At 53.7% G+C, this 17,563-nt stretch overlaps 7 protein-coding genes across 7 annotated transcripts; 2 read left to right on the top strand and 5 right to left on the bottom strand.

Annotated features, from left to right (window-relative positions):
* Nucleotides 1-553: 553 nt before the first annotated feature.
* Nucleotides 554-1,744, bottom strand: BO80DRAFT_467671 (uncharacterized protein; the record flags this gene model as incomplete). The annotated part of the gene is made up of 3 exons (XM_025722878.1): nt 554-685; nt 752-1,314; nt 1,375-1,744. The coding sequence occupies 3 exons, from the start codon at nt 1,742-1,744 to the stop codon at nt 554-556; spliced, it is 1,065 nt and encodes a 354-aa protein (XP_025571957.1).
* Nucleotides 1,745-1,936: 192 nt separating this feature from the next.
* BO80DRAFT_414349 (cell wall mannoprotein 1 family protein) lies at nt 1,937-2,694 on the bottom strand (the record flags this gene model as incomplete). Its single annotated transcript, XM_025718095.1, has 2 exons — nt 2,182-2,694; nt 1,937-2,125 (listed from the first exon to the last, which is right to left on the bottom strand). The coding sequence occupies exons 1-2, from the start codon at nt 2,518-2,520 to the stop codon at nt 1,937-1,939; spliced, it is 528 nt and encodes a 175-aa protein (XP_025571958.1). The 5' UTR covers nt 2,521-2,694.
* Nucleotides 2,695-4,523: 1,829 nt separating this feature from the next.
* BO80DRAFT_414350 (uncharacterized protein) lies at nt 4,524-5,323 on the top strand. Its single transcript, XM_025718096.1, has one exon. The coding sequence runs from the start codon at nt 4,770-4,772 to the stop codon at nt 5,109-5,111; it is 342 nt and encodes a 113-aa protein (XP_025571959.1). The 5' UTR covers nt 4,524-4,769; the 3' UTR covers nt 5,112-5,323.
* A 76-nt stretch (nt 5,324-5,399) lies between these two features.
* BO80DRAFT_448239 (uncharacterized protein) lies at nt 5,400-7,446 on the bottom strand (the record flags this gene model as incomplete). Its single annotated transcript, XM_025721657.1, has 3 exons — nt 5,400-5,697; nt 5,743-6,633; nt 6,698-7,446. The coding sequence occupies 3 exons, from the start codon at nt 7,444-7,446 to the stop codon at nt 5,400-5,402; spliced, it is 1,938 nt and encodes a 645-aa protein (XP_025571960.1).
* Nucleotides 7,447-7,875: 429 nt separating this feature from the next.
* prm1 (pheromone-regulated protein PRM1) lies at nt 7,876-10,137 on the bottom strand (the record flags this gene model as incomplete). The annotated part of the gene is made up of 1 exon (XM_025718097.1): nt 7,876-10,137. The coding sequence occupies one exon, from the start codon at nt 10,135-10,137 to the stop codon at nt 7,876-7,878; it is 2,262 nt and encodes a 753-aa protein (XP_025571961.1).
* A 2,259-nt stretch (nt 10,138-12,396) lies between these two features.
* Nucleotides 12,397-14,811, top strand: BO80DRAFT_363571 (uncharacterized protein; the record flags this gene model as incomplete). The annotated part of the gene is made up of 4 exons (XM_025716109.1): nt 12,397-12,719; nt 12,774-13,230; nt 13,309-14,284; nt 14,339-14,811. 4 exons carry the CDS (start codon nt 12,397-12,399, stop codon nt 14,809-14,811), a joined length of 2,229 nt encoding a protein of 742 aa, XP_025571962.1.
* Nucleotides 14,812-15,232: 421 nt separating this feature from the next.
* On the bottom strand, nt 15,233-17,049 carry BO80DRAFT_363590 (kynurenine--oxoglutarate transaminase; the record flags this gene model as incomplete). The annotated part of the gene is made up of 9 exons (XM_025716111.1): nt 15,233-15,520; nt 15,571-15,994; nt 16,043-16,056; nt 16,105-16,258; nt 16,306-16,378; nt 16,427-16,532; nt 16,587-16,671; nt 16,732-16,800; nt 16,856-17,049. The coding sequence occupies 9 exons, from the start codon at nt 17,047-17,049 to the stop codon at nt 15,233-15,235; spliced, it is 1,407 nt and encodes a 468-aa protein (XP_025571963.1).
* Between the last annotated feature and the right edge of the window lie 514 nt (nt 17,050-17,563).

The raw sequence follows: 17,563 nt of genomic DNA on the forward strand, positions 1-17,563 counted from the left end.
CTTTCCAAGAATAGGTGGGATCGTGTAACGTTTCTGCCTGAATGGTAATAGGAATGAAGATGAGGTTACTCGAAATACTACCGGTATACCCGTGAGTACGAACTCATTAGTGGAATCACTCAAAGTCAGTCTGATTGACATCAAGGGTTGAGCCTTTGTTAGCCCTGGTACTTCCGTTTTAATTATTTTGACCTGGGAAGTTCCATTGCCAGGAGAACCTTCTTGGCATTGTACTTGAGGATGTTCCCTTCCCAGCTTGACATCACCTGTGGATTGAGAAGCGGTAGGCTAAACAGCTGGCCGATGGGTTAGTAGATCTAGCTGGGATGGCTTAAGCTCACGATGATCCTTCACTAGAGGATCCTATGAGTATGAATATCAGTGGAGACTTCATCCGGTTTTTGCACTCTGGGATCGCTTTGGACTATGTTGGAGCCAGATACAATTGGGATCAGAGGGATGTGTTGTGATAATCAGGAGAGAGAACTTGGATGAGAGAGAAAAAGAGAAAGAGAGAGAGAGAGAGAAAGCAAGGAAGGAAACGACGAGGGGATCAGGTGACCCTGTTTGATTGCATCTCAATGTTCTTGTCTGTCATCTCACTCTCACTCTCACTATCCTCCTTCTCCTTCCCATTCTCATTCTCATCCATCGCATTTCCTTTCTCAACGTGGCCCCGCACCCACTACATTCTCTGATTCCTTTGATTCCTCTGCATCCTCAACTCAAACGAAACTTCCCCCATTGTCACCGCATCTTCAAGCTGAAAGTCCACCTGCATCGTGAACCGTCTGCGAACCCGCCAACCCAACCACACGCCCAAGTCCCCGGCATCCCACCGTCGAACGACATTTTCCCCTGGAAGATGACACTGAATCGCCTTCTGTAGCTCTACATACATCTGTCTATCATTCCAGATATCCTTTTTAGATGAAGGAACCAGCCACGACCGCATCATCGCCTTTTGGTTCTTGGCCATTTGCTGAAAGCTGTTCGTCTGCTGGTACTTCTTCGTCGGTGCTACCATATTCCAATGCAGAGTGCGCAGAAATACTGCATTGTGACGCCCAATTCCCACCAAAAAGATGGGGACAGAACTGCTGTAGAGGAAATAGAAGGCGTTGAGGGAATAGAAGACCATCCGTGCCTCCTCATATACTTGCCGGTTCGCGATCAATAGGGCAAGGGGATTGCCAGAAGGGTTATATTGGCGCCGAAGTCGGAACTGATCTTGTGTGATGTCCACACTGGGCTCAGATCGAATAACGATCGCTTGATGGACCAAGATGAAGCGGTATATTATGATCCGGATGTCTGATGGGAGGGGTTAGGAAACGATCCGGCAGTCAACAACACCAGAGGACTAGTACTGACCGTACGGAAAACGCAGAAACGGTACCGCGGTGGGACGGATCTTCACCGATTCTTCGGTAATGAGGAGGTCCCATGTCCCTTGCCAACGATTCCAGTCAGGGCTCCGCGGGATGAGTTTGGCATGGGCTGAAGCGCGGATGTGGTCCTGAAACCGTTGGCGCCCGAAGATAATCTGCCGGCAAGATGGACATCGATACGGGCTGTTGTCAATGGCTCCGGGATCAAATAGTTGGTTGATCTGCAGGACATCGTGCTTCCCGTCGGCGCGGATCCGCCACTCCCCGGTATATGAGGCGAGATGGTGCCAGAGATCACCTGTTATTTTGAATCTCTTTGGGCAAAAGGGACAGGCATGTTTTTTCCAGGGCATGGTTGGCAGTACACCGTACTTGAAGGCACAAGAGAACTAGGATTGGAATGATGAAGCGTTGAGACTACTCATCCCTACACGACATACATATGACGACGAGTCCGGGATTAATCTACGGCACGGATTTGTCGCTAACCAATCTGAACGAGCCATCAATTGGTTCATTATATATCATCCACTTGTACACAATTCTCAAGAATACGCCGCCACAGCACTCGAGAAAGCCGCATCCACCTCGGACAAGACCGAGGCAATGGTCTCCGCATCGGTCGAGGTAGCGATGGCCTCAAGATCGGCACCCAGGGTGTTGGTGTCGGTCTCGAGCGTCTCAATGGAGGAGAGGAGGGTGCTCGTGACACCGGCGGACGCGGCAACGGATTCCTATCAGACTCGTCAGCATATCGTCAGTGCATCACCGTCCGGAATTGAGAACGCACCTTGTCAATAATGGTGTCCAGAGTGGCAACAATGGTAGTTCCCAGCGTCTGCACTTCACTGGTGATGCTGCTGCTGTCAGAGTCACTCAGGGCCGAGGTGGCCGCGGTGTCGGTAATGGCCGTGTCCAAGGCGCTCTTGAGGTTGTTGTAGTCGGTCAGGATGGTCAGAGCGGTCAAAAGAGAGCCATCCCAGGTGGAGACGACGGATTCCAGCGTCTCCACGTCGGAGAGAATGGTCTTCAAGTCGGACAAGACTGTTGATGCATCCCGCTTAGTGATGGGGGAGGCAGTGGCCACAGAGACGGCCAGAAGAGTGGCAAGGAGCGATTTGGTGAGCATTTTGATCGATTCAAACTGAGATGCAATTGGGAATGTAAGTGAGAATGCAATCGAGAATGGATCTCAAGAGAAGAGAGAAATCATGCCGGCTTTTATATCGTGCTCGCCTCCACCCAGCTAGCTATATCCTCGGACCAGCAGTGCGGAGCACCGATGGATGTCGATGGCCCAAGGCCTGGATTCAGCAGCATTGTCTTTGCGATGTTAGCCTGCACAAGTGTCTCTGCCAGCGCACCGGAGATGTAACCTGATTGCGGAGACTGCACAGCGAGATTAACCCGCCAATTGTCAAGGTCACCCTATGTGAAGTTGACCTACAGATCTCCAACACATTCTACCTCGACAGTCTGGTCATATCCAGCCATCTCGAACGACCCTTTCCATCCCATCCCATCTCCAAACAAAAGCATCCAACACACCCAGTACGAACTACACAAGCACCAACCCCATCCCTCCCTACCCATCACCAACACCACTACAAACAACCCTTTCCCTACAAAAGAGAAGTAAAGAGAAAAGCGGGGAACCCCTTCACCCACTGACGTGATCTACACCTCCACTGACCTTATTCACACTAACCTTTTCAACCTGCAGAACCTCCCCCATGAAGAAACCAAACACCACCATCCAGGTCCAGCGATCCCCGCACATGACCACTCTCCGCCCCCTCAGTGGCATCTTACCTCCGTGTCTAATGCAGTGATTTCCTCTGTGCAATATGCACGGAATCCGAAGTACATCACTGTCACTCTCACTGCCGAGGGATTTATTCAACGTGGGCGGGGGATTGGGTTGGATTCTCCCGCCGGCACATGGAGCGATGCACGCGAGGGCGCTAAATCTATTGGTGCCGCGGCTGGGAAATTTGGCACATGGTTGGGGTTCCTGGAGGGAAGGGGGAGTTTACTTGTGAGTTCAATTATGTTTTGGCTCGCTTTTGGGGCATGTGGAGGGGAAGGACTAGGGTGATGGATACATAAGATGGGGCTTCAGATGTGAATTATTGCGGAAGATGAATGATAATTGCTGGTGGTGTCTAGATCCGGTCTGTGGTTCTTGCTCGCCATTTGGGAGGTAATTGGTCATAGTACCGAGTAGGAAGAAAAATGGCAGGAAGGAGTTTCTTTGGTTTGAGCTACTACTACTACTACTACTACTACTACTACTACTACTACTACTACTATGAATGTTTGAATACAGGATCAACAGGAATTGCAGTCAACTCCCTCGTAGTATTCTACGAGACGAGGTGAGGTTGACTCGCTTTATGCCCGATTGTCCACCCAGACCAAACGCTAGAATAAATGAGATGAGATGGAATGGGTGCTTGTATCTACCCCATTCCAAGTCACAAAACGTGGAGTACCTCCGGTCAGCGGAAGAGGGATGGAGGGGGGGGAGGCTTGTACGGCTTTATCCCTCCAACAGCAGTCTGAGCCTGAACCTCTCCTCAACTCTCTCCTTAGAACGCGGCATGGCAAAAAAAAGGGCGCCGTCTGCACACCTGCCAATACAGGCGCGATTCGGTGCTCCCTTGAGCGCACCCACCCTTTTCCTTTCCCCCCCCCCTACCCGACCAGACCTCTTGAGGACTATCATGGCAGCTTACACGTCTCGGGATGTTCTGTGGATTGGAGTGATCTCTACCTCTATAAGCGCGACATCTACAAAAAAAAAAAAGAAAAATAGATGAATCCCCGCCCAATAGGATGCACCAACACGGCAGAGCGAACAATCGACTAAGCGCTCTGAAACGGAGTCCGTCTCAGCCTTGTCGGGTGCAAGTTGTACTGCACGGTCTCAGCCTCACAGGTGTCGGCGGCTAAAGGGAGATCACAGGGTGCAGCTGGTTCAGCCGCAGAGAATCGTTGGCTGAAGGAGCAAGGCGACGTTTGGCCGTTTCGAATGCCCGGCGGCAAAGCCTTGCAAGCCTGGGGGAGTGGAATGGTCTATAAAAGCAGGCTGAAATGTGCCTCCTCCCATGATGTCCTGGACACACGAACCAAGGACTCCATTATTCTTGGTGCGATTCTATCTCTTCGTGATACAAAAGTTGTTCAAGTAAACCCAGATCCACCCAGCCCCTCGAAGTCATTCCACCCACCGGGTACTATATTCGCGTTGGTCACCGTTGCCCTCTATATATACATCGGACAGAGGTAGGCAAAGGTAGGGCACATGCCATCCCAGCCCAACGCCTCAAGTAGAGCGAGCTGACCATGCCCAGTGCCTAGTAGTCGACCTGAGCCATGTCTGCGAGTTCTGGCCTGCGAGGAACGTGCGATGTCTGTCTTCATGCTAACAATGAGCACAACACTGCGCCCTGCCCCGTGCCTCGCTGCAGAAATCGATGGAAGCAATGCCAGGTCACCGGCGGATGTTTCAAAAGGTCGAATAATTGGGGCCGGCGGATGTGTTATGCCTGCAAAGCCCACCCGGCCGTCAGGGATAACCTAGACTTCGGGGGACTGAGGCAAAGAGATGTCACACGGGCCCAGAAGGCGGACTACCAGGATACAGGAACAGCGGGCGGTGATACATCCAGCGGAGAGACCAGTGAGAGTAGCCCTGCGCCAAGCGACCCTAACTAGGGACACTCGGTCGGTTCCAAGTCGCCATCGCTTGAGATCTTATGTGGACTCTGTCGTGTATGATAACCTATGTTGGAGGGTCTGGTTTGCTGGTCGGCGAGGATCATGTGTGGGATCGCTTTGCTCAATCGTTGTTACCTTCGCAATCTGCGAGGCCTAGATAGCGTCAACATCATCACCTTCCTCCGTGGAATTGAAATAGCATCCCCAACAACAAAGAATACCGGCTAGAACCGACATCCTCGTCGGGGTAGAATAGCTTGCCGTTGACACAAATAGGACAGATCTTCATGGAAGAGCGGGATTTTCCAACTCTTGACACCTCTCGACCTCCGCATACCAGTCCAGGATAGACTCTGTAGGAACCTGTTGACCATTATCTTCGTCTTCGACCGGATCATCCTGACCATTATCCTCGAACGGATTCGCAATCCACGGATGCACTTGCATGCGACGAATAGCTTCAATGCTTTTGGTTCCATCATCGAGCCAAATGCCGTCATCGTAATCTCGATGCCAGTTAAATAAGCGGGATGTTGCGCTCCACGACTGTTCGTCAGCGGCCTCCCTTCCAGGACATTGCAACCTTAACCGTCAGCAGATATGGTGATGAAAAGGCCGTTATACTTACTCCTCGCAAGGCTCCTTGCCGTCAGCGCATGGGACTATCTCAACTTTCGGAGGGTTGATTTGATATCGTGCAGTCGCAGGAATCTCCGACCCTGATTTAGTAACCCAGTATATCTGCCATGATCTAGGCCTGTGCCCATGCTCTAGGTGCTCTTTGACTTCTAGACTAATGTTGGTCAGGGTCGTCGAACCGAATGGAGGAGAAGGTGACCATGGTACGGATGCCATAGGCCGGCAAAAGTAAGATGTTTGAAACTCAGTAGCACGAGAGATCAACGACTCCAAATTTGCTGGGCTGTCAGACTGGTATGCCACCTGGAGGAATGATTGGATAGTGTCGGTCCAGAATGCGGCTGCCAGACAAAGAGGTGGCAACCGATTGAGGGACAAGCGCAGTAGCGATGCTGCCTGATTTGTGCAGATGGCAGCAGCCCAGAAAGGACTCAGGTGTGGCGTCTGCTTAACAATGACATGTAGCAATCTCTGGTTGTCCAGCTCACCCGAGGGGAACAACACTCGTTTGATACCTAGGGACGAAGCCCCAAGAAGATTACATGGGACAGAAGGATCAAAGAAGGCGCTACAGATCAAGGAGTCAAAAGCATCCTGCGTGGAGCTGAGAAAAATAGCTCTGTCCAGCGAATCAAAGATTTTATAGAGGATGCCATCTTGTTTGGTCGACTGCACGGGAGCTTGGGGCGTGGATGATTGAGGGATAATTGTCGGCGGGCTCAGTTTTGGCGGGGGTGTATTTCGTGATGTGAGCATCAGAACTGAGGCGAGACCAACCAGAAGCTCCGCCTCAAGACCTTCTCTAGTGCAGAATTTCAGGAGTATATCAAATGCGAGAGATGAGTTAGGAAGAGCTTCTACCCAGTCGTCGCTACTGAACCTAGGAAATTAGCAAACCTGGTGTATTAGCTGATTCTGGAGTTCGATGACTGAAAGGAACGTACTGCTTCTCTGGCTTCATCTTTCTATCTTTCAGCATCCATGGAGAGTAGTGTATACCCTTCCTGGTCTCCGAGCGAGCTAGCCAACGGCTTCGCGTCACTATATCCCAGAAATCGTCGGCCAACTGAACATCTCGGTCATGAGAGATCGAACACTTCCAGCCGGCCCCTTGTAAGATCTCGACCCAACGACATGAGATTATGTACGACCATGCCATTGTAATACTGGTGAGGTGCCCGCGGCGAAGGGGTGAGGATAGAAGAGATATGGGTTGCTGAAGTTCTGTAGTCATATTGTACGTCACGGGTGATAAGAATCCAAGACACTGCAAATAGTCCGAAGACTTCCAGTGCTGGTCGCAGTCCATGTTATCCGTTGTTCCCAGGCGGAACGATGACCGTAGAATTAATGGAGTTTTAGATCCGCCTGTAACGTGAACGTCTTTCGGCGGATGATCAAAAAAGGGTGGAACGTTTCGTAGCATTCGCAGGAAGGCTTCAAGGATGCCAACAATGGATCCAGAATCATTCGGCTGGGTTGATGCTGCACGGCTCCAGATATCATTGCTGGCTCTATAATGGGCCAGGAACTCCGACGATGGTGGACAGACCCCATCGCCAGGGGACCACTCTACAGGGTCCTCTTCTTCATCAGTGTAGCTTTCACTGGAATCGCCGCGCTCCGAATCCGGTATCATACTCGAGGTATCATTTGTATCGCTGCAGAGGGAACGAGACCTTTTCTGAGCCATGGCTATAGAAGACGGCCGGGGAGGGAGTTGCGAAAGCTACTTAGTACTCTCTCCTTGCGGGCGCTTCAGGCAAGCACAACAAAACCCGGGCTGGCGGTGGCGGAGGCGGTCTGGGCATTAAACAGGAGGACGCCCACGACGCCTAAGGGAAAAAGGATTGCCTAGTACCTGGTCGGCGTAGGTCACGTGATGCCATGGGTTCCCTCGCCGTGCTGCCTATCTATCTACTTCTACCCTGGCCAGTTTTCATCTACTGAAGGCCTTTGGCCCCATAAGGCCAGAAGTTAGGGATTTGTTCCCATGAAGGGAGCCTATGCAGTGGGACGATATGATGATCTATGGGTATAAGGTGGGCGCCCTAGATACAGGCCAAGGCAGAAGATCGAGAACGGATAAAGAAACACGGGTAAAGGTACATAAGTAGACAGGTCAGTTTTTCTCCATCCCATATTCCACATAACTACTCCCCCGTAAATCCGACACCCCGTCTACCTGCAACGCATTGCGCTGCCCCGCGAACCCGACCTTCTCGGCCGGATACTCCCAGTCGTGGGGCACCACCATCCCCGAGCTGCCGGAGCTTCCCTGGCTGGTGGCTACCTCGTACCGGGGCGCGGGTTGTGAGCGCGCGGCATCGGTGTCATCTGGCGCATCCATCGCAGCGGGATGATGATTCCTGGGTAGGCTGGTCAACGGCACGTCGATGAAGCCGTTTGGGTCTGCTGGGCGGCCCCCGGCAGAGCCCGGTTTGGGCCGGGAGTGGAGAGGTGCGGGGCCGCCCTCGCCGCGGGTTTTGTCGCGGGTCCAGAAGAGGGTGAGGGCGCGGAGGAGGCCGAGGAGGGCGTTGAGGACCCAGACGAGGAGGATGCAGGCAGCGATGATGGTTTCGGTGCGGATGGCGCTGGTGAGGGTGTTGATGACTTTGTCGACGACCTCGGTGATTTCGTTGGAGGTTTTGGAGCCGGCTTCGGTGAGGAAGCTGTCGGAGGAGTTGGAGCTGTTGAGGCTGGTGGTGGCGCCGGCGGAGAAGGTGTCGTTGGGGAGGAGGGGGAAGTCGACGTGCGCGTGGTCGGAGACCCAGGTGAGGGCTTTTTGGACGCTTTCGACTTTGAGGCCGATCAGGCAGTCGAAGACGTCGAGGAGGGGTTCGTAGAGGAGGGTCCCGCCGAAGGTGTCGTTGAGGACGTCGATGGTTTTGTCGACGAAGGTGTTGAGCGTGTCGTTTAGGGCGGTCGTGCTGGTGTTGACCCAGCCGAAGACGTGGTCGTTGATTTCGTCGTCGGCGTGCTGGATCACTTTGTTGGCGTCGTTGGCCCATTCCGCGGAGACGTTCTGGAGCACGCCGACGACTTCGTCGGCGAATTCGCCCACCTCGGTGGCGAGTTCGGGGACGGTTTTCTTGATGGCGCTGAGGAGGATGTATTGGCAGAGACAGGAGAGGAGGCCGGCCAGGGCGAGACAGAGGACGAATAGGGCCGCTGGGGAGGTGGCATAGGCGATCACCCAGCGCACGAGGGTCTGTCGGCGGCTGTTGCTGAATCGGCTGGCGGTCTTGATCCCCATGGCTGCGGTGTGGGGTCTGGAGACGATGTAGACGACGTCCATGGGATCGTGCGCTTCCTTGCGGACCAGTTGAGAGCGCTCTTTCATGGTATGCCAGCGTCGGATCTCTTGCCAGGCCATGGGGACACAGGCGAGAATCGCAGCGACGATGAGCACGGCGATGAAGATCTTGCGGGCTGTCAGGATCAGATCCGTGACCCCGGCGAAGAATGAGTTGATCCCGTTGTTGTCATCGCAGAAGCTCAGCTTCCTCTTCGCGGGAACTGGAAGTGCGGAGGTGTTGAATGTATAGTCCCCCAGGGACTCGTTGACGAGTTTCTTGACTTCCTCGAAGGGAAACCGGATCACGTTTTCAGTAAAGTTCATGACTTCGGTAAAAGAGGGAATGGAGTTGTTGAGCTTATCCAGACCTTCGTCGATCGACGACGGTAGGTGTACATCTTCCAGCTTGTCGATCTCGCTGGTGAGATTCAGTGACGGCACGCTCGACCCGGCCAGACTGGCGGCCACATTCACGAGTTTGATAAAGTCATTGAGGGCATCCTCGAATACATCGACAGTTTTAGCGATGTCTTTCCCCACGGTTTTGACCGTGGAGTTCAGAAAATCGGCGGCATCTTCGATCAAGGTGACTCCAATCTCAACGGCGCCCTGCACGGCGAGCGTGAACAGGCACAGATAAGTCTGGTACATCACTTTGATGAAGAAGATGATCAACTCTTCCACGCCCGTCAAGGTGAGCATCAGCATCATCTGGAGGCCATCGACGGCCGCATCGACCATGTCTCCGGTGAGGTCGTTGACCCCTTCCGCCAGGTAATGGGGCATGGAGACCATCGCATCGCCCATGGATTCCACGCTTGTACATGCCGAGAGGGCCTCGCTTTTAGCGCGACCCATGTCTGTCTTGATGGTTGTGACAGCCATCAGCACCCGGGCCAGGACCAAGAGCAGCAACACGGTCCAGCGGTTAAGCCACACTTGGGACAGACGCGCCCGCAGACCCAGGTACGGCGTAGAGCCATCGGGGTGCAGCGGAATGACCCGACCCTGGACACCATTGGGATCATGGACGCCGTAGGGGGGAAGAAGCGGGAACATATTCCGACCAGAGCTTGAGAAAACCATGTCGAATGGCCTTATGATTCGAACGGAGAAATAGGTCTGAACAGCGCTCAGCTAGCTGAGTCTGCGAAAAAAGAAGTCTATCGTCGACAAGGATATAGAAAGAGCAAAGAGAAGATACCAAAGAGAGAATAATCCTGACCAGCAGCGATTATTTCAAGCAAACAGAATGCAGCCCGTTAATTAGAAGTATCGCATGTCCAAATCTATAGATGAAAGAAAGACACCATCGGCCGTGTGCAGAAGAAAACGAAAGAGTAACACGAGGAAACAATAGCTGAACAAAGAAAAACAGTGACATTGTCTCCAGCGAAGGGTATCCCCACCTTATTATGGACGAGGGAACCAGCAGACCGATTCTCATTGTGACGAGGTGAATAATCGACAAACACAAAGACCGCTTGTTTGGGCCTGAAGACACAACCAACGGTAGCCACTGAGAGTGCGCGGCGCCAACAAGGAACGCAAACCCTAGAGCCATAAGCTGCAGCTGATCGGTGGGATCTGCATGGCAAGTTTCATCTGGCGCTAGGTTTCTAGGCAGAGGTTATTTCAATCGGGTTCTGCAGAGTTCTTGTGGGCAGGCCAAATATAGGCCCCGGGTCGGCGCTTAGCATACAGCGCTGTCGTCCAATCCTTGAGCCAGCACCGACCAAACCCACAGCGTCGCGACATCAATCAGGCAGCTGGCCGGATATTTGCAATCGGCCGTGTCAACGCCCAATGGCTCTTTGCCTAGTGCCTGGGGGGTTGGCGCTTCCCGGTGCAGGATGTTGCTGGGATCAGTTTATTGCACGTTGCTTGACTGGTTCGGAGCTGCAGATACCACTGCGCCTGAGGAAAGCTAAACAAAGTTTATGTTCGCCAATGTTAAATTTAGAAACCGGACGAAAGTCAACAGGATGGCGCTTGAAGAAGGGTTGGGTTCAGTTAAATGTGGTGGAACGGAGCACGTGACGGCAGACAGCCAGACGCCCACTAACCAAGCAGACGAATGAGCCATCTTCTTGAATAGATTGACTTAAAGTAACGAGTGAAGTTGCTGCTTCTCCAGGCTAGCTGCGGTGACGTGGTGGCAGGGTGACAGTGTGGAGAGACATGCTCCGGCATCTGAATCAGGAGTGTCTCAGCTTCCGCTACACTTTTCCCTCGCAGGACTCCTATTCGTGCCCAGTGAGAGGACACCACAATCTTCCGATTTTAGACAGACTCAGACTCTCTCTAGCCCCGGTCATATGAACCTGACAGCGGTTTCACCTGCCAGACGCATGATCGCTGCCACAGCCAACAATACTTCCGTAGCCGATCCCAGCGCTTAACATGACGGCTCTCAGAACATGACTAGAATTATATGGCCGTATTATTCTAAAAACGATGATATCATCTGGTGGGTCAAGCCATTTCTAGCTTTCTTGTAACCCAAGGTGGAGGGATCAAACTTGAATGTAGTAGACAGGTGCATATACCTTGATGACTGATTCAGCCACCGTGCGCCTCTAGAGATGCATACGAGAGTAGAAGCCAGGCAAGGGTGAATGTTTTGATGTTATCTGATCGCATGCAGCTCATTAGTGATATGACCTAATTCATAAGACAGAGGAAGCAGTTCATATCATCACTTGATAGAGGGAACAACCGAGACTCATCACCGGATGGAGGAGCGTTCCTGCTACTGGAGGGATAACTCCCCATCCATACGATGCAAGGTGCGTCATAAAAGAGGGTTCTCAAAGCTAGAGGTAGAGCAACATAGTGATTGTAGACTTACTTCAGACACACCACGGCTATCAATTGAGACCTGACCCAAAAGCCATGCCAGACCTGCACAGCTAGATCCTTCACTCTTAGCAACCGTATTCTTCCGTGCTTTGACTTGTGCCAGTGAAGAGTCCGTCAGTTACCCACGGGAAATCCCGGACGCGATATGAAGGATCCGCCCAGAGGAAGATCCAGGGAAGGATGTCAACAGATCATGCAAAGACCCTTTCACGCAACATCCTTCAACACCTAAGCCCATAAGCATCGTAGAGCCACTTCTTGCACCCAACCGACCGACCGACCGAGTGCCATAAAGACACAGTCCTTAACGCCAGCAGCTGGGCCAATTCACTGCACCTCGCTTCACAGGTCACGGGAACCACAAGCAAAGAGACCCCGTGCACTGAGATGAATACAAACAGAGATTCGTAGGATTCCGATAATATTCGTCCTGGTAAGCAAATCCTGAGCTTGACCCTCTTTTTCCCCGCGTTCACTCTCACAATGCAGGAAGACATACTAACTGGTCCGTCAGACGCAGAAGGACAAGGACAAGGCAAGAGTGAAGATAACAAGGCACGGTCAAACGCCATCAACCTCATACGCGCGCGTACAATCACACGCACGTCCCCGACAGAGGCTTCTTCACAGGAACAGCCGTCAAGCGAGCAGGCTGATGCCCAGAGGCCGGTGATGGACCCCCCAGTTGTCAAGATGGAGCCTGCTCCGGCATCGAAGAAGACCAAGAAGAAGAAAGCCAACAAGAAGAAGCGACTCTTGCTGGGTGACATGAGGGGTGGTATCACTGGACTTCAGGATTCTGGTCTGTCAGATGGACATGAGCTGGTCAAAAAGGCCCCAACCGAGCTGGAAACTCGGAGTCGCGCCTCGTCTTCTTCGTCAGGACAAGAGGACAGCTCGAGCACCACTTCACACTTGCAGGGCAGTGACCCGATCTCCAAGGCCGTGGATGCTGCCAAGGCATGTAAAGAGATGGTCAGTTCTGTGATTACCGAGCCGGAGCACCGAGGCAACCTAGCGTCCCAAAATAGCACTGCAGACAGTAGTGACCAGCGTGATGCTTTGATTCAGCCCCTCAAAAAGTTAGACATCAAAGGCAAACGGCGGGTCGGCAGAGTCGATCCAGTGACTGGCAATGAAGTGCCTGAGCTGGTGCCGACTCCACGCGTTCCCCAGCCGGTGTCAAAGGCGAGAGACTCGGTGATTAGCCCGTCCTATGCAACGGTGCTGTCAGGCAAACGCAACGTGAGCAATAACACCACCCCAGCACCAAACAGCGGTCCCTTGTGCAACTCTCTTCAGCCCACATCGGCCTCCGTCGACATGAAGCCCTCACATCCCGCACCTACGGCCCCAGGCCAAAGCTTGAGTGAGTTGGAAGCGGCATCGACAGAGCTCCCTGAGCAGGCTAACAAGGAAGCTGAAGATTCAGCTGGGTTTGATCCCAAGAGTGCCAGCGCAGGCAAGGCCAAGCTGTCGCCCATACGGGAAGTATCTAGTGAATGCGTGCAGCATCGATGCAGCATCGAGAGGCCTGCCAGTCGAACCGACCAAGAAGTATCGGGCTCGGGCTCAGTTGCCGAAACCCAGAGTCTCTTCACAGCTACACCCAAGTCGAACAGTACCACATCCACTGGATGGACCAACATAGCGCTGCCACTCAGTCCCCAGACCACAGAGACATCTGAGCCATCCACCAAAGGAGCCGAGCACTGCTGCCAGATAAGCTCCAGCAGTTCACGCAACGTACAGCCATCACAGGTCATCGGCAGTCATGCACATCCCCCTCCGCCCCCTTCACCAAGTAGCACACACTCAACCTCCATGCCCACGCAGACAATTGCACACACTCAAGGCACCCTGTCCACGCAGAAACCGGAGGGATTCTTCTGGCAGCTCGACAGCCACGGCTTTCCCTGCGCCAAAAGCGACTGTGACAAACGCTGCAACCTGTGGGATGGAGCCACGGTGATCTGCCCGCGCTGCGGCCCATACTCCGAAATCCGGTATTGCAGCAAAGTCCACCTGTTCGAGGACATCAAGATGCACTGGCTGTACTGTGGACAGTTCGTCTTTCGTCATCCATGTCGCGAGACTTCGATCCCTAAGGCAGTGCGAGCCGGGCCCCCTCTCATCCCCTGTCTCCACGCCTACGACGTGCCCGAGCGTCATCGCCAAGCCGTGTATTTCAACATGAACGCCAGACAAGGCGACTACTTCGTGTTCGCCGACTGGGCCGAATATGTGAAAGCCGGGTTACCCGAGGACAAGACGGCGGTGCGGTGCCCCAGCCGAGTGGTGTATGTCGTCAAGTTCGACGATCCGGCTGAAAAAGACCGGTTCCGCCGAGTCCTCGCGACTTGTCTGTTCAGTACGTCGTTGCTGTCCTTCAGTCTCCCCATTACTAACCCGCCCATCTCGCTAGTGACGCTGGAAGTCACCGAACTGGTCGATTATCTATTCCGGCTGATCCGCGACAAATTGCGATCGGTGCCCACTTCAGAACATATCCTGACTGCAGTCCGGTATCAGGTCTTTCAGGAGTTCAATGTGACCATCCAGGGTCTCATCACGGGTGAAAGACATGCATGTGAGACGGACTGGGATGGGAGAAATCGTCGCAATTGTCCGGATCTCGTCTGTCGGTCGGAGTATCGCCGGCTCCTGGGCTCCCTGGGGGGTAGAGGGCTCTGTCGGATGATTGAGACGCTGGAGTCGACGTACTGGATTCTTCGCGCGGCTAGAACGACCCACCCGACCGTGTCGGATGCGAACAAGCGGATGATGGGAGAGGGGTTTGACGAGGTAGCAGAGGAAGATCGGCGTGTGTTTCGACGGGGAGACGGCTGGGACGGTGCTGGCACCGGCGATATGGAGATCGAGGGAATAAACGAGTAAATCCCCTGTCCTCGAGTGCTTGCCGGGTCCAAAGATTGGGCGAATCCTTGGGTGCAGCTGGTTTCTGTGCCCAAGGGCGGTGACTGTTCGGATTGGTCTGCCTGATGTTCCTTCGTGAGAGATGTGAGCTGTTAACGGCTCGGTTGACGGAAAGAAACCCAGGGGTAAGAAGACAGCTTGGAACGATACGAAGCCAAGGGAGATTGATCTGATGTAATTTAACGAAATATGGTCGTTTGGTTGGACGCATGGCACGAGCTCAATGTACAATATGAAAATGAGATGAACTTTCTATTTCAGTTTACCTTTTCCAAGTCCAATAACCGGTAGCTCTATCACTCCTGCATACTTTTGAACCAGACCGTTGACGGCTATTCAGGTTCGCTTTAGGTATCCGTTGCCGACTATCTCCATCACCTCCTCACGCAATGTACTTCTTCAGGCCGCGGAGCCTCTCCTTCGCAGTCTCCAGCACATCGTCATTCTTGCAGACGGCAAAACGGAGATAATTCTCCGCAATGTGGGCGTTCGCGTCGGTGTAGAATTCGGTAGGAGGAATGGCTGCCACGCCGACCTCATGGATCAGGAACCAGCACAGCTTGAAATCGCGAGGGCGGCTGGCAACGTGGGGAGGGAATGGGTAGCCCTCGGGGAGCTTCACGGAAGACATGTTGGCGAGGACGAAGTAGCCTCCCTCGGGGTCCGAGTACTGAGGTGGAGGTTAGTGGAGGTCTTGGGGGTTCTCCATTTGTGACTCACCGGAATGTTGAGCTCGTCGAAGACTTCGCAGAAACGCTCCATCTTCTTCTTCATCTCGTTCCGGCTCTCGTCCCAGAAACCAACTTTGTCGGCCTGCTCAAAGGCAACAGCGGCCGCTTCCTGGAGAGGAGACACACTGCTGTAGCAGATCCGAGTGTGCGCACCGGCCACGTACTTGATCAGATGCTCAGGGCCGATCAGGTATCCGACACGCCAGCCAGTGGCGTAGAAGGCCTTGCCCGCGGAGCCGACGGTGAGGGTGCGCTCATAGAGCTCGGGCGACAGGGTAGCGATTCTGGTGAAAGGGACGTAGTAAAGGCGGTCATAGACCTCATCGGAAAGGATGATAAGGTTGTGCTTCACACAGAGTTCTCCGATGCGCTCGAGCTCAGCACGCGAGAAGACCTTGCCAACGGGGTTATGGCTACACTTTGTTAGTCAATGCTCCACGTCGAGACTTGAGTCTGCTTACGGGGAGTTCAGAACCTAGACTGGTTAGCAGCATGATCAGTCAGATAAAGATGGGCAGCTTACGATCATCTTGGTCTTGTCGTTGATGGTGTTCTCCAGCTCCTCAAAGTCTATCGTCCACTCGGAAGCGGGGGAGGTCCTCGTCGCGCCGTCCTTGGGAGGGTGAAGAGGGACATAGCGGATGACACCACCGGGCATCTCGATGTTGCTGATGTACCTGAGGGGCGTCAGAGCAGATCCCGATTACTGACAAGCTGGACTCACTGGTCGAAGAAGGGCTCGAAGATGATCACCTCATCGCCGGGCTCGATGAAACCCATGAATGCGCTCAGCATACCTTGACACCGTCAGCGAGAAGCCGCGCAAACAGCCCAGTATAACCCACCTTCGTTGGCACCGGTGGTGATGGTGACTTCGGTCTCCGGGTTGAGGGTCCGGCCGAAGGAGGGAGAGTAGGCCTCGGCAAGAGCCTGCTTGAGACGCGGACGTCCCTATCGACTGTCAGCAATTGTCTCCGATCGTCATGTCTTGCAGTCCGATTGTACCTTAGTCGGGGAGTACTGGTTGCAGTCGACACGGTCCAGGGCCTCCTTGGCGGCGTCCAAGGCAAACTTCGGCGGGTTGTAGCCACTGCCAATGAGGCCTGGTCAGAAAGTCCCCGTCATCCTGAACCGGCACATTATCACTCACAAGAAACCCTGTCCCATGTTCACAATGGGCTGGACGGGGGAGGCAGCGGCGGCTTCATTGACAATGGACCTGCGACTGTCAGACACATTGAAGAGCATTCCAAGAGGCTCTCGCGCCATCGCACCAGACATCTTGTCTCTGGCCGGCGACTCTCGCCGCCGGTCGAAAAGGGTCGGGACGAGCCGTGGTGGCCGACATGGCTCTGGAGAAAGGATGGCGGGGTAAGGCCGGGGTTGAGGGGCGCAGGAACGCGTGCGAAGAGCGCTGGAACTGGACGGCTCTGGTGGAAAAGGTGGCAGCACGGTAGCCAGGTAACATAGAGGCAGCTGCGCCGGTGGATTGGGGGAGAGGTGGAGGAGGAAAAGTGACCCGAACGACGAGAAAGGCCGATCCGGAGACTGCGGCGGGACTCGGTTTGGTGGGCGGAGGTTATTCGTTATTATTGCGTGCTTTGCTGGGCCGAGCTCGCTGATAAGCGGCTGTCGGGTATGGCGATGGAATGATTGGGCGCTTTCAACGCGGATGCTGTGCCGTACAGAAGATTAGCGCTGGCTAGATGGATGAGGAGATATCGATTGAATCGGTTGCTGGCTGCCTTGACCGGCATGTGTATCCCTACTGGAGGGGGATCTGCAGCAAGTCCTCGGTAGTAACCTTCGACTGCAACGATAACGGCGCATTCGGACCGGGCCTCCATTTCAATGCACAGGAGTCAACTCACTCTTGTCGCGGACTGCAAATGAAGCAATTGCTAGTGTTCAGTCTATAGCCTCTCTAAGACTGCAGCATCCTGGTCTCGACTGTACCAGCTCTGAGATGACGCAGGGTCCTC

Source organism: Aspergillus ibericus (genome assembly GCF_003184845.1).
Source record: "Aspergillus ibericus CBS 121593 unplaced genomic scaffold BO80scaffold_43, whole genome shotgun sequence".
Taxonomy (NCBI): domain Eukaryota; kingdom Fungi; phylum Ascomycota; class Eurotiomycetes; order Eurotiales; family Aspergillaceae; genus Aspergillus; species Aspergillus ibericus.

What these genes read in the sequence shown, in the direction of transcription:
- BO80DRAFT_414350 (XM_025718096.1), top strand. Translation starts at nt 4,770, where the DNA reads ATGTCTGCGAGTTCTGGCCTGCGAGGAACGTGCGATGTCTGTCTTCAT.